General features: G+C 42.7%; 1 protein-coding gene across 1 annotated transcript in view; it reads left to right on the top strand.

Moving 5' to 3' along the window:
- Window positions 1–15,036, top strand: part of LOC103481904 (CASK interacting protein 2) — a 70,016-nt gene extending 54,980 nt beyond the window's left edge. The window contains exons 8-18 of the mRNA XM_008437707.2: window positions 594–716; window positions 3,329–3,406; window positions 4,809–4,936; window positions 5,028–5,091; window positions 8,180–8,253; window positions 8,347–8,457; window positions 8,926–9,027; window positions 9,174–9,312; window positions 9,429–11,693; window positions 11,770–12,007; window positions 12,658–15,036. Coding sequence (XP_008435929.2) covers window positions 594–716; window positions 3,329–3,406; window positions 4,809–4,936; window positions 5,028–5,091; window positions 8,180–8,253; window positions 8,347–8,457; window positions 8,926–9,027; window positions 9,174–9,312; window positions 9,429–11,693; window positions 11,770–12,007; window positions 12,658–12,763 — 3,428 coding nt within the window. The 3' untranslated portion in view covers window positions 12,764–15,036. The remainder of the gene's footprint in view (window positions 1–593; window positions 717–3,328; window positions 3,407–4,808; window positions 4,937–5,027; window positions 5,092–8,179; window positions 8,254–8,346; window positions 8,458–8,925; window positions 9,028–9,173; window positions 9,313–9,428; window positions 11,694–11,769; window positions 12,008–12,657) is intronic.
- The last annotated feature ends 80 nt before the right edge of the window (window positions 15,037–15,116 follow it).

Here is a 15,116-nt window from a genome sequence, read left to right as displayed (position 1 = left end):
TTTGATCTAAGTGACTGAAAGCAACTGGAGCCCCTGTGCTTGTTTTGCTGCTGTGAAGCCACCGACATTCATAGGTTGAGAGGTCGAGCGACCGCAACAGGCGCAGATGCACAGTTGCATATGCACGAGCCGAAGCGTTCCGACTCACACAGACACACATTGATAGGATTACTGCTTCCCAGACTGCAAAGTGTCAGCTCAGTGCTAAAGCCCCCCRCAGTCTCTGCTTGGAGATTGTGTGTGCAGTCGCTGTGCATACATCGCTCACGGATGAGGGGGGGAAGACATGAAAGTTCGACTCAGAAAAAGACTTACAGGCACTTTGCATTTAGAGCAAACTCAGCTGAGTGTGTGAGCCCTGTGATGTTGGCGGCATCAGCACAAAAAGAGTCAGCGAGCTCCGTCTCTTTCTCTGCAACTTGTGATCTTACATTCCTATTCAGCGGCTTGTTATGTAACCCCAGAGAGGATTTGTCCTGATTTATGCTGTTGCATATACATGAGGAAATGTTCGAGCTCCAAACCTTTTCCCCCATGCACGCATTTCGTTCAGACCCGACCCCTCAACCTGCACATGTCTCCCCTGTCCCTAGGGGGTGCTCTCTCCCGCCAAGGCTCAATGCCATCCCAGAGACCGCATCCTGCATCCAGACCTCCTCCCTCAGGCCCCGCCCCTCAGACTGACGACTCATACATCCTCGGCTATGATCCYGCAGGTACACACACATATCAACAAGGCCTCCGAATGAGGGAGAATAATCAATAGACCAACAATAAGGTGTCAGTTTGTTGCGTTTGCTGCTATTACTGCCATATAACAATCTACCCACATGAAATTAATAGATATGTATTACATGGGTATTAAGTCTATTTGTTTGCCTTTAGTGTAGACCAAATTAAGTGTGGTGCAGTGTGCTTTTTTGGTAATAATATATCTTTATTTTATAATACCTGGCTGCCATAAGAAATAAACAGATACAAAATGATAACATGAAATACAAACACCTGGTGACCAAGAGAAATWACAAAATAGGGGTTTGAGGTAAACTGTAAGGTTACTAAAGGTTGTTAACGGTTAATAATAACCTTTAGTAGCATGTTTTTGAATTTAATTACATATACAAAAATTGCAGAGTTGTTCAGCATATTGAGTAAATTCTTTCTCTCTGTTGGATTCAGATGTATTGTTTTTTTTATCAAGAATGGTCAGCAGGTTTWTTTGCTTTTATGCTTTTTATTTGTTTTCTTAAAATTCATTCAGTTAAAATAATGAAACTCAATATAAAGTTTTATTATACACATAAGATATTTCAAGCTTTCAAACTTAAAATAKGGCATTTTATATCAGACCAATAAACAAAAAGGCTTTTTATTACAGACATGCCAGCATGTTGAAAAGTACATCYGTGTACTGTATATACTCAATGCCAGGGTTTCCCCCAGAGTTTTATAAGCCTTTCGGGCCACCCACCAGGGKTGACTTGTGCCCCCACCAGGCTAAGAATTGTTTATTTGTTGTAGGGGTTTTTTTATACACCAGTTTCTGTAACCACTGAGGATCTTTACTGGTCTTACATGCTAACAACTTCAGCAAATAAAGTGACAAGTCACAAATAAAGGAACAACAAACATTTGAATTAGGATGAAATGCCGGATCAGTTATTTGTTAGCCTTTTTTAAGACTATACAGTTGGTGTTTAGGTATTGCTAATAATATCTTCCATTAACACATAATTATCTAGTCATATTTTCAAATTCAACTAACAAATTCTTAAGTCAAAAACATGGTGGGCTGCACGATGACTGCCCCGGCGCTCATACCACCAGGCTTAGCAAGTTTTCTGTGGGAAACGCTGCATTACTGTATATATAGTGTTTAMACTGTTGGTGCTCCTTTTACATGAATTACTGGTTAAGTAACTGATTTCATTGTCCTGGATACATCAGAGGGTGATGGCTTTTAACACTCTGCCTCCAGCTGCCGTCCGCACACTGAAAGACTCTCCTAACCATTCAGTTCACTTTGCTTCCTAGACCTCTCAAAACTTGTGCACCTTTTTTGCATCACACTGTTTCCTTACACACAACTTTCCCTTATTGTGTTTACGTGCAGACCTCTGATGACAACCAGCTTCTTTAGCAATTAACTATTGAGACTTACCGTCCTTGTGGCAGATCTCAGTGTCTCCTTAAGACCACGGRGGGTCTGTTTCACGCATGGGAAAGCTCAATGAATTTTTCCTAGGGTAGGTCATTACATCTTCATAACACAACAAATCAGTTTTTATTGGTCTGATGTAATGTTSCAATCCGCAGTGAAAATGAATTTGAGGTTTTATGAGCMGCAATCATCAAATTAAACTTTTTAAAATACTGGAACAAAAAAATGTTCAAATATGTCCTGACTTACTAGTATGGAACTGTAAGGTCCATCCAGGTCAGGTCTCTCTCATCACACAAAGTAAATCATATATTTAAAGACTACTTTTGAGTTGATTGTGAGTAGATTATACYTGRTTACTCTAGAGGCAAAAGCAGGCGTAACCAGGACAACAAAAAGAAACAAAAACAAAAACAAGCCAGATGAAGAGATGCCACTTCACCATTTTGTCCTTTTCAAGTTCTRGGCATTTTGGAGCAAATGCTTTTTGGTTTACTTWWCACATACTTAGGCCACAATGTGTATAAAAATGTTTGTTATAGGAATCTTCAGAAAATAATATATGATCAATTAAAAGTCACACAAAAATGTACAATTTTTACAACAATTTATGTCCACAATTACTTAAAATGGGACACTCCTAGAAAATGCAAACTAATACATGGTGGCTCAGTACACCAGTGCAAAACAAAGGCGTTACAAATTTAACACTAATGACAGAAACGCAAAACAAATCCACAAATCCATAACCCTGATTCACCATTTCGCATTCACAAACACAAACACATTTATACACCAATATACACGCAGACCAGTAGGCAACTTGCAGGTAAGTGTCTTGCCCAGAAATACATCACCAYGTGATGGGAAGAAGCTGGACTTGAACCTATGACTCTCCAGCTGCAAGATGACTACTCTACCCAGTACCCACTGATCCACTGTCGCCCTATAAAATGATACCAGAGCTGCAAAAAACATCCAAATTGTCTTTATTTTAAAACTTTTTCTTGCTGTGTTTCATGTCTCTCTCCACCGGTCTCCAGTCCCACTCCCCTCCCTAACTCAGCCCTCCTCTGGTGACCAGTGGCAACTCCATAGGTCCAGCTCCACCCCTGCAAGACGCAGGGAGTGCACGTAGCGTGTGTCTAAAGTGTGTGTGTTTGTTAGGTGCTTCACCGGCCAGTCAGTTCTCAGCCCCAGCAACCCCCCCTCAGGACATTTGGGTCCTAAGGAGCTCTCCCACTGGTAAGAGTGTGTGGCCCCCAAATCACATGTCAACCATCTAACGCCTCAAACTATCCAACCTCCTAACCCGGTGTGAGCCTTCAGACATCCACCAGTCCCACCATTTAGCCAGACTTCTGTACCAGCTTACTTCTGTGTGTAGCACTTTCAACCCCAACGTCCTGGCCTTACATTAACCATCCCGTAAAATCCCTGGCTCCCGTCTGTCGCAGTAATCCTCTAACCACGACCAGAATTGTCTTGCAGGAGAACGTAATGGTAAGTGGTCAGCAGGTGCTACGTCTGATTTGTTTGCCTGGTCATTTATTGATTCATTGCTGATTAACTAATACCTAAAAAATAATCTGGATTCTGGGATTAATAAAACCAAGTTAAAGAGCTTCACCTTGACTCCTCCATTTGCGCTCCTTGTACATCAGGGCCTAACAGTTTATTCTGCAGCTGTCCAGCTGGGTCGCCGAGAAATTCAGTCAAGTTTAAGGTGCTGATTTTGGAGCAGGGACTTATTTTATGGTTACCATGATGATTTGGACAGCCACACCTGTGTTTGAAAAGTTTGCAGCTCATTGCAGGCTTTCGGTTTCTGGATTATTCCTAAACATGGGCTGTCACCTTCCAGACTTTAGAACACCTGAATAACTTGGACTTACATATAATTGTTTAACCTTGGGATCTATAGGTGTTTAAAAATGAGTCCAGAAGTCTCGCAACTCATGTACGTCTGTAATCCTTCTTCAGATTTCATGCCTCCCCTTGGATCTTCATATTTTTCTGACTATTGGTCAATCCAGTGAACGCTGTTAAAGAAATCCTATATGTTACCAAAGAGCCACAACCAGCTGCAGTCATGGTCTCTTGCCAAGTTGACATACATCCTAGAACCTTCAGTGCCTCTTATGTGAATATGTAGATTAATTTATATGCAACTGTAAGAGCTATTATGTATATTTTTTAGTAACTGTACATTAGAGGAAATCTCCCACACACTGTGCAGTTCGTTTTAGAAAAAAATTCATTTCAGTTGTACGTTGTATCCACCCTGGGTAAACACTCAGAATAACTCCATTCTATGTTTAACCACCAGGAAAGGTAAATGAACACGTGTCTGATGATTTTGAATCTTTGAGACAGAAATGTTGAGAGATGTCGAGAAAACGGCTACAGCCGAAGCAGCACAAACTGGAGAAGATGCCTGTGCAATAAAGACCTTTTAAGAAGAAAAGCTTTATCACCACTTTTGATTTTTCAGCTTTCATCCCGAGCATTTTCTTGCCAGCTGGACTTGACATGTGAAAATAATTTATAAGAAACCCTCGCTCATTTCGTCAGTGCTCACATCCCCCCCAGCAGCTTTTACTTTACACTTAGGTCATTTTTGCGTTATTGCATCGTCTTTCGTCAGGCGACAGGAACAGCGTTGGCAGCACAGGCAGTGTGGGCAGCAGCCGCAGCGCCGGCAGCGGCCAGAGCTCGGAGAGCGGCCGCAAGCAGAACGGGACTCACATCCGCCACCACGCCGACGCTGGCAAGGTGAGGCGGAAACCTTTCTGTCTGTCTTCTGCTACTCAGCATTTAAAAGTAAGAAAACCAGAGACGTTCAGTGACATTTTTGTGTGTGCAGGTGGCTCCCTCTGCAGGTGAAACTGGAGAACAGGTCCACAGTACAGCAGCCGACCAAAGCAATGGTGAGTCGCACAGTTGTTTTCCTCATCCCAGTTCTAGTTATGGATTTAGACTTTGAATCTGAAAAATTATTTTCTTTCATTTTCTGAGGCTAAATTAACCCTTAACAACTCTCTTTTACTAACTTCATGAATATTTTTCATTCTCCCCAAACGGTTTTGTTTTATTCTGAAAGCATAAGCTGAATTATTGGAGTCTCTAACAGTTTAATCCTCCTGTCAGACTCCCATTAAACAGATAAAAAAATCTGTCCTGGATGGAGGTACAAATAAACTCCTTTTCTTGAACAAACGAGGCCATTGCAAACTTGAGTTCAGTTGTTTTGAAAACAATGGACACGTCTGCTTCGTGGGTCAGTTACGAGATCAGGACATTCGTTTCGTACACGAAAAACTGAGCAAAAAGAAAAATACCTAACGTGACGTAAACTCTGCCTGTAAACTTCTCACAGTATTTTTTGATCAGCTTATCCTTTTATTATTACAATATGACTGTAATCAATATTCCATGTTTGTTTTCTACTGGCAAATTACACAGAAGAATTCCTCTGAGCTTTTCAAATAAATATAAAAAATAATGACATAAACATTATCGTTTTTTGGGGGCATTTTGTGATGCATTCAAGGCCTTTGGTTTGTTTATTACTTTTAGAAAAACCATTTTTCTGCATAAAACTTGTAATTATTTTCACTGTAACATGCTGTTTTTAGAAAACTACTTTACTTTTGAAATCTCCAATGAAAACATTCTCCCTTGTCTCAATCGCAACAATTCAAGAACAAAAGCTAGGTAAACTTAACTGAAAAGAGTATTTGGACCATGATGTAAGGCAAATGTGATGGTCAATGCTATCAAATCTGAAGATAATATGTTAGTTACACCTCCAGGATCTCTTGGTTTTTCTTCTACCTCAGGAATGTGACCACAATACACAGGAGCGCGGTCAGCTGTTATTACCGTCAGTCGGAAAGGAAATGAAACGGAGGGAATAAAGTCTTACCTCAGCTCACATCTAAAACCTACAAAACCGTCTTATTCTCTCAGCCTGCAAACCTTACATAACTCTCTGCAGAAAGATTGGGTAAAAATGCTGTGCCATCACCAGAGTTCGATGGGGTTGGAGTCGAGCCTCTTTCCAAAACGTTCAGGTGTTTCACTTTGAAGCCGGGGAGGATTTCCGTCGACCGACGGCTGAGAAGCGAGGAGGGTGAAGTGAGGGAGCAGGGAGATGAGGAGTGGGAGGGAGGGATCGGAGATAAGAGATAGGAGCTAAAAGCAGAGGGAGCAAAACATATCCGTCTGATGAAGGAGAAGGAGGGTAAAAGTGAGGGTGGGAATCGAGCAACGCAGTTAGTTTACAGAAATGGCTGTGCAGCAGAAACAAGGATGAAGAGCCAGACGGCAGGGGTGTTGCAGCTTCCTGTTCTCCTCAAGGGTAAGAAGTCAGATTTGGATTTAACGTGATCTCTGATTTTGTTATTCCTTTCAACTCAGGTTGTGGATGAGCAGCAAAAGAAGTAACTTTTGTTATATGGTCCTAGAGGACAATTAAACATAAAAACAAGGGGGGGAAAATACAATGTGGCATAGAGCAAACGTGATGGCTTTGTCTTTCTCTTTCATGCTTACAAAAACTCAGTTTTTGTTAGGTTTTGTGGAGAGTAAAAACTGAGGAGGACATTTTGACTCAATCTAAAGGCCAATTATATGTTCTGTAGGTGCTGTTTACCGCCCTGTGTGGCCAGGGGCCCTGACGCCCATACCAAAGTAAAGAAAACCACCCAAAAAGCATTAACCATCACTGTTAGGTCATTTTAGCTGCTTCTCTGATTAATTATCTCCTTGCTCATTCTGTTTTCAGCTAAGCCATACTATTTCCGTTTTTTTGAACACTATGTGAAGACGTACAAAGCTTAGGGTGTTGTTTCACGCCCTAACTCTGCTTTAAACTTCTAGCCAACTTCATCTCTGAGCCTGCATGCTCTTTTCCTTGGTCGTCATGGTGCTGCTTGTTCACTGATGTTCGCTGACACGCCTCATACAAAAACAGTTGAATTTATGCAAAGGTTAACTCATGCACAGGTGAACTCTCTTTGTTGATTAGGTGACTTCTGAAGACAGTCAGTTATGCCGCTAACAAGAACACCGCATAGATAGTGGCATGTATTTAATCTGATTTTCATTTCTCTGGGAAGTAAAAATAGCTGCAGAAGAAGGTTGCTAATTGGTTGCACCTGCAGAACTTGACAAGCATGTTTGCGGCTGCATATTTTGCCATTTGCTTTGGGAAAGGGCAAGTGCAAATATTGAGCTAAGCTCAGTGTTAGTGGATGCAGACCGCAGTCTTTTATGAATGAAGAATACAGTATAATGTTGGAAGGATAATGTATTTCAGGAACTTCATCACTAAGTGAAATTACACACAGATGGATATTTTGAAGACTTTATTTATGCTAATTATGACAATTTTCCATTTAGATGTAAAGAAAATATGACATTTTAAGTTATAAAATCACACCAGACCAATGAAAAAAACATGTGCCTAATTAAACAATATGTCCTTTCAAAAGGTACTTTTACTCTGACAAATGGGCGTCATCTGAACACATATTGTACTTTGCTGACTATGACTACGTATGTCGGGAATATTGCTGTGTGGTTAGTCCAAACTATAAACGTGGATCCTGGCAGGTGAGCTGACTAATTAAAAACAGAAAAAAACGGTTGAATGATTAAACCTGAACAGGTTGACCTCAGGCCACAACAAGAGCTAAAAGTAAAGAAATTGCCTGGAAAGGGTGCATTCCTCAGATGTTTCTGGGAATGTGTGAAAGACGGGTCAGGAGTTTCCTTAGATCAGATAAGAAGCCTTTACACACCTGGAGAGACCCAATAACACTCAGCAGCGTTGCTTAAATCGACGTAAGCTGATTTCTTCTTGTGTTTAGCAGCAATGCCTACAAAACACTAAACAAATTTGAATCTTTTGTTATGATGGATTTTTTTTCCCCCCTCTGTCTTTTTTTAGTCTCTTTAGTTGAACCGGGTAATATTTGTCATCCCCCAGGATTGACGATGTGTGTTTTGTAGGTGGTTCTCGCCGACAGGCCAACAGCACTCCTCAGAAAGGCTTCATCAGACCAGAACAGCTTCTGGAGGGCAAGGTGAGGGTTTGTTTTTTTAACGTTTGACTCCTTTTACTACATCTTTCTTTTTTTTAAAAAAGCACCAAAAACATTTCCCTTGTGCGCCATTAGGACTCTGAAGCCATCTACCAGTGGTTGTGTGAGTTCCAGTTGGAGCAGTACACTTCCAACTTCATCAGAGCGGGATACGACGTACCTACCATCAGCAGGATGACTCCTGAGGTGGGCTTAGGTTTCAGTGTTCATAGGTTATTGTCAACTTTTTTCTAACAGTAGTTACTGCTTTGGAAAACAAATGTGATTCGTCAGGTCCCTGGTGAGGTGCTGGAATTAAAATGAAACAGGATAAGTGCAAAAAGTGATGGATATGTTGAAGTGACTAGCTTAGCAACCCGTTTAGGGTGGAGGCTAACAACAGAGTACCTGAGCTACATGTAACAAGACTCATTGCAAGACCATTGCTACTTACAAATTCTATAATTCATTAATTTCTGCTGTATACGTTCTTACTCGCTTTACTCAAATCCCTACTTCATATAATGTAATCCATTTTTATGCCATTGCAATTGACAAGAAAAAAAAAAACGTAAATGAACGTCAACAAAAGAGTAAGATGTCTGTAACTTACCTGGTACGGATTCTTTTTGCTGCAACATCCATGTACTTTTTTTTTTTTTAATTTGACCTCAGGATCTCACTGCTATCGGCGTGACCAAGCCGGGCCACAGGAAGAAGATCTCATCAGAGATCAGCAAGCTGAGCATCCCTGAGTGGCTGCCAGATTACATTCCCGTGAGAAATATATATATATAATTTAAAACCACACAAATTCTTCACCGCTCTTAAAAAGACGCTGTATTTTCTATACGAGTCAGTGTAATAAATTAAAAGTCTTTTCCTCTCTTTCTGCTGCTCCCTCTGTGTGTTTGTTGATGTAGTCGGACTTGGGGGAGTGGCTAAGCGTGATTGGGCTGCCTCAGTACCAAAAGAGATTGTGTGACAATGGCTATGACTCCATTGCGATTGTTAAGGACATCACCTGGGAGGACCTACAAGAAATAGGAATCACCAAACTGGGTGAGAAAATGAATCTGATTTCTTGGACCTTCACCATGACTGAAAAAATCCTCCTTTGAGTTAAGCTCAGCATAAGATGAATCATCGGTGTTAAAGAAAGTCTCTCTCCACCTCAGGTCATCAGAAGAAGCTAATGTTGGCTGTGAAACGACTCTGTGACCTGCAGCGCTCTCGTAATCAGGTTGACAGGACGGGAGAGGGAACTCTCAGGAGAAAGCCACCGGCTGCACTAGAGCTGGTGGCTATTGAACACACACCAACGCACATCGTCCACTCTCATGGACACTCTGATGCCCCATCTGAAAACTGCTGCCCTTCCCCTCGCACCCCCAGGGCTCTCCTCTCCTTTCAGGACTGTGAGCTGAGTGCAGAGCTGCAGAGCGCTATGATGGGCAAGGTGGGAGGATCGGTGTCGGAGGCTTTCGGCATAAGAGGAGTTCCCCCCTCTGCTGTTATAGCTGCCATGTCTGTCAGTCAAGAAAGCATAAGCAGGCGTTCGCGGGGCTCAGGGAGGTCGGGAAATTCAAATTCGGGAAATTCCCATGATCACCAAATGACACTGTGTTCTAGCAGAACGTCTAGTAGGCCTGAGGAGAAACTGGGTACTGGGGGAGTGGAGGAGGCCAAGAACAACCAAAGCAGCCCTGGAGGTAGAAGTAAGCAGATGTCTGCTGAGATGTGGGACCATCAGAGTTGGTCCGGTGCCTCAGAGAAACACCCTTTCTCCACCGTAACACCTCCGCTAACCCCAAGCAAGATGCCCCGCTTTGCTTGCCCCGCAGTTCCGCCCAAGTCCAAACACCTGCAGTCCCCCAACCGCCTCTATCAACCTCAGTACCACCCCCACCACCAGCCTCCCTCTTCTCCATCATCGCCATCCCCACATCCCTCTCCCACAAAGAAGTACTTCAATCACCTACAGGCTCAGGCAGCAGCTGTCAATGGCCCTCCACGAGTTCTTTCTAAACCCCTGCCAGGAGCCATCCCTATACTTAGACCCCCAACCTCACAGGTCCAAGGGGACAACATTCAGAGAGGGTCACAAAATAAGCGCAGCCAAAGTTTGACTCGCTACGCTCTGTCCGACGGAGAGCCTGACGAAGACGATGACCTCCCTCTTCCCTCTTCCTCCGCTTCTTCCGTAACCATGCCGCCCTACGCCACGCTGTCTCGCAGGCCGGGACGTGCCTCAGGACCCCCACGCCAAGTCAACCGCAGCCACTCCTTCGCTGTGCGCTCTCGACACAAAGGTCCGCCTCCCCCGCCGCCCAAGAGGATGAGCTCAGTGAGTGGAAGTCCCACAAGACAGCACAGCGAGTCAGTCAGCAAGGCAGTAGAGCCAGAGTTGAAGGCCGGGGTAGAGACAGACAGTGCAGGCAGTGTGAGGAGCATCGCTGCCAAGCTAGAAGGCAGCAGCAGTTGCAGCAGCCCATCGAGGAGGATAGACATACCACCAACCTTTCACATTTCACCTGTTCCCAGTACAGTTTCCTCACCAATCTCTTATGGACTATCATCGCATATTATTCTACAGCATTCCAAACCTGTCCCTGCTCTGGGTTTGGGAGGCTTAAGGAGGGTAGGAAGTGAGAGGACAGAAGGAGATACTGACAGACACAGAGGTGGAAGTACAGAGGAAACAACTGAAGAGAAACTGAAAGCAAGAAAAAGTGAAAAGCTATCTAGGAGTTCTTCTGTGTCACCAAAGACCAATTCCGGGAACCATCTACATTTCGCCGAAGAAGGCAACCTTACTATCAAACAACGACCCAGGATAGCCGTTGTTACCCAGGCAGACACCGACACTAGGTCTCCAACAGATGGTCCAGTTCAGACCCAAAACAGCTTGGAGCCTCCGGAGTTCAACCTAAAAGAGTCTGATACGGTAAAAAGACGGCACAAACCCAAAGACAAAGGTGCTTCCACACCAGAAGAGGCTACTACTCCCAACCAAGAGGAAAACCGCCTGCTGGTTACCAGTCCACACCCACATGTTGAAATCAGAGGTGTAAATAAAGGAGAGGCAGAGACACCAAGGAATGCTTTCCTTAGAGTTGGCTCTGTGGGCAAAGGTTCAAAACCTCCTGTATCCTCAAAACCTTCCACTCCTCTAAAACAAACCCCCAACGGCAGTCTAATGAGCCCTCAAAAAATGTATCCAACGCTGCGGGTTACCGCGCAAACAGCCATTCCAAATTTGACCAGTGTGCAGATACACACTGTCTCTCCAAAACTGAGCAGCAGCTTTCACATCCAGACAGGCATGCAGAGCCCTCAGCCCGGTACACATTTACAGACAGTTGGGTCCAAGCCGGAGGGTCCGCAGAAAGCCACTGCATCAAGGCTCTCTCCGTCCAACGCATCGCCCATTTCAACAGGAGGTAACTGTCATACTTCTGTTGCATCTTTGCAACTTGGGTATATTAGATGTGACAGCAGAATTTCTTGTTTCCTCAGGAAAAAATCTCCAGATAATCCAAAGCGTCTGTTTTCCTGCTCCATCCTCCGTAACGCTGAGTTCCTACTCCCCTAACTCGGCCTCGTCAGATCAGTCAAGGAAATCGGGGGGATCTCTGTCTGGTGTAGCAGGTCTGGAGGTTCTGGCCCAAAAGAGACTGGAGCAAACCAGTACGTCACTGGAGGCTGCTCTCAAAGTGGTGGAAAACGAACTCGCACATGGCAGCAGTGTGGATGGGTAAGAAGTTTCAGTTTCTGTACTGGGTTGCAGCTCATGTGGGAGGACATAAACAGGTCAAAGTTCGTCATCAAAATTCGATCTGAAGCTAAAAAGACTCCATTTAGGTCTGGGTCTGAACCACGGACCACCATTTGGATACTTGGAGTCTGAACAGTACGGACATGCTCTCTCAAGCAGAACTTTCTTGAAAGATCTTTTCTGAACTCAGTCGTGAACAATGTTTAAAAATGTAGGTACAAGCACCAGTTGTTAGAGCTGCTACATTATGTTGACCTACATTCCTGCCTTCAAAGGACATTTGTACGCTACTTCTTGAGGAGTTGAAACTCAGATCAAACTCAGTTTAGTAAAGTTCCATTTAAAATTCTGAAAACCAGTGGGACTTGGGAATCTGCAACAGCATCAATGACAAAATCTACATACCTGAGACAATTAAGCCCAGTTATGCCAAATGTCTCCAAAATGCATGATACCCAAATGTCTAATGTCTTGTATTTTCTATGAAACAAATGAACAATTTCCACTTGTTGTAGCATCCTGCAGAACAAAAAAAATTTTTTTTTTACTTGAACTAATGTCACTTTAAAGACAGGCAGTGTAATGTTTTATAAGTAAATCTTCCTGACAGTCTGCTGCCTGTTTCCTAGCTGCAGCAGCAGCAGCAGTTCGGTGAAGGCAGCTGGGAATATTCTGGACGACATCGGCAACATGTTTGACGACCTGGCGGACCAGCTGGATGCCATGTTGGAGTGACGCCCCGGCTCACCTGCTTCTTCCAAAGCCGGCCACAGATGGAACGGCTGAAACTCGGCACCTGTGGCGCACCTTGGACATACCGACTCCTCCTCAGGCCCTCCGGATGGATCAGTGAGGGACACAACTGAGGATTTCCCAGCGCAATATTGTCCTGTTTTTTTTGTGTGTTTTTTTTTTTTTACTTTTTACTTTTAAACCCAAGCACTTGGCCTCAGGACACACACCTGGGAATGTTCCTGGATGGACAACAAACAGTAGCATGAAAGATCAGCCTGCAGATATCTGCTCAGTGTGCGATGACTTGAGGAAAAAGCAGGTCCATTGTACGTGTAAATACAGAGAAAAATCCGATGGTGGCGCTCTGTCACATCTCTTTATACGGAATATTTTAAGCTAGAGTTATATTTATACTGTTAATGTTTTTTTTTTCAACAATAATGACTGAATTAGTGTCCTATGTATATTTTGCAGCTTTATGTCAGTAACAAGTTTGATGCATTGAAAGAAACTAGTTTTAACATGTTTTTACCAAACTGTCGGTGAACAAATCACTGGACTTCTCTGAACTCACAGCTGGGATTAGTCACAGCTCGCTTCAGGGTGCTAAGACGAGAACACACTGTTAACCAGCGGCTTCCAAAAAAAAAAAACGGGTAACACCCATGTATTACTTCTTCTTACATTTCAGCCGAGGTCAGTGTGTTTCTTGGCAGGCAGGGAATGTTCTGCGTTTAATGAAAACGGCACACTGTGGGAGTCTGTGTACCTGTGGGTGCCTGGTTTGTGACTAAATTATTTTAATAGAGAAAAACGTTTTGTTTTCTTATGAGTTAGGTGTTCAGTTTTGTGTATTCTGAGATTCTTCCAAGGCTTCTGATGAAAATAGTTGCCTAAAACTGATGTGCTTCACGCCGTTTCAGTCCCGCAAGATGAATTTCTCGCTTTCAACGTTTGAAGGTTTTTGTCACGCCGCAGTTTACATTCCAGCCAACATGTGGCGCCGAAGCTGCACATACCTTTGAGTGGGGAGTAGTTAACAAAATGTCAGAGAGCAGAATGACTCTTCTCATGCAAAATTATTAGCTTCATTTATTGTGACTGAGACTAACAGGGATGTAATTCAGATTTCAGCACCTTAATTGTTCACTGTGGGAAAGTTACCTGTTGCTACTACCAATCCAAAAATTAGTGCTACCCTTTCTGACAACTCGGCCACTTTGCTGTTGATACTCGTTGGGACTGGTTTTATCAACCATTTCAGGTTTAGCTTTCTTGTGTGTTTGCAGATCAGAAAGGCAGATTAAAGAGTATTTATTTTTGTTTTTGTACCATAATATTTTTTTAGTTTTCAGCAAAGTTTTGTGGTTCTATATAGTTGCATTTTTTCATAGGCCTGAAAACAGTTAAAACATGTTACAGGTTAATAGCGTTATTTCACAAATACTTCAATATGTGTCTATGTAAATCCTGCGACATGCTGGATATTAATTTGTCTTCTGTTTCTCCATCTGCTGACAAAAGATTCTCCGTTTTGATTTTGCTCCAGTATTATGGCAAATATCCCAATCATCACCAAATATACCTGGATTTGTAGAAGACATTGTGTCAGGAGGACGCTTTGTTCATGGCAGTGTTCTTTATGCAGCCTCTGGGCCTAAAGGTTCCCCGACACGTGGATTTGGTTTAGCATTTAGCGAGAACTGCTGTTCACAAGGGTCTGCACTGGTGGCAAAATAATTTTGACAATTTGGGTGTCCTGAATTCTTCACCACTACAAAACATTTCATTTTAAAAATCCTGGTGTCATGGAAAACTATTTTTTCCCCCCAGGTGTGTCACTGAAAGATGCCTTTGTGCTTTTTCTAAAAAACAAAAACAAACAAAAAAAAAACCTCAGAAGCTGCAAAGTTTGCACACTGGTGGAGGTTTAGTCTGCAATTTGAAAACCCCGAATTTGCAATTCATGTTAAAAATTTGGAGGGTTTTCTTTAAAGCCTAAATGTTTGGCAGTAAAATACAATAATGTTGTTATATTTATAAGAAATTCTCCCAGTTGTGGAGATTTCATTATTCTAATCCAGAGATTGACAATCAGGAATATTTTTTTGCACCGTTTAATTTCTGTTTAATTGTCTTTATTTATGTTTCCTGCTGAATTCTGTATAATCCTGGAAATAAATGAGACCAATAGTAGCATCCTGTTGTAGTCCACCTACAAATAGTATGTCTCTTTAAAAGAAAGAAAGTTAATAAAAAATATTTTGATATTTTTTTTGTGTTTAATCTACGGTTTTCTAAAACTAATTTGTTTTTCCAGAGCGTCCTGGAAATTTCTGCTGTGAAACACAAG

Source organism: Poecilia reticulata, linkage group LG19, assembly GCF_000633615.1.
Source record: "Poecilia reticulata strain Guanapo linkage group LG19, Guppy_female_1.0+MT, whole genome shotgun sequence".
Classification (NCBI taxonomy): Eukaryota; Metazoa; Chordata; class Actinopteri; order Cyprinodontiformes; family Poeciliidae; genus Poecilia; species Poecilia reticulata.
This window is presented reverse-complemented; position numbering and strand designations above follow the sequence as displayed.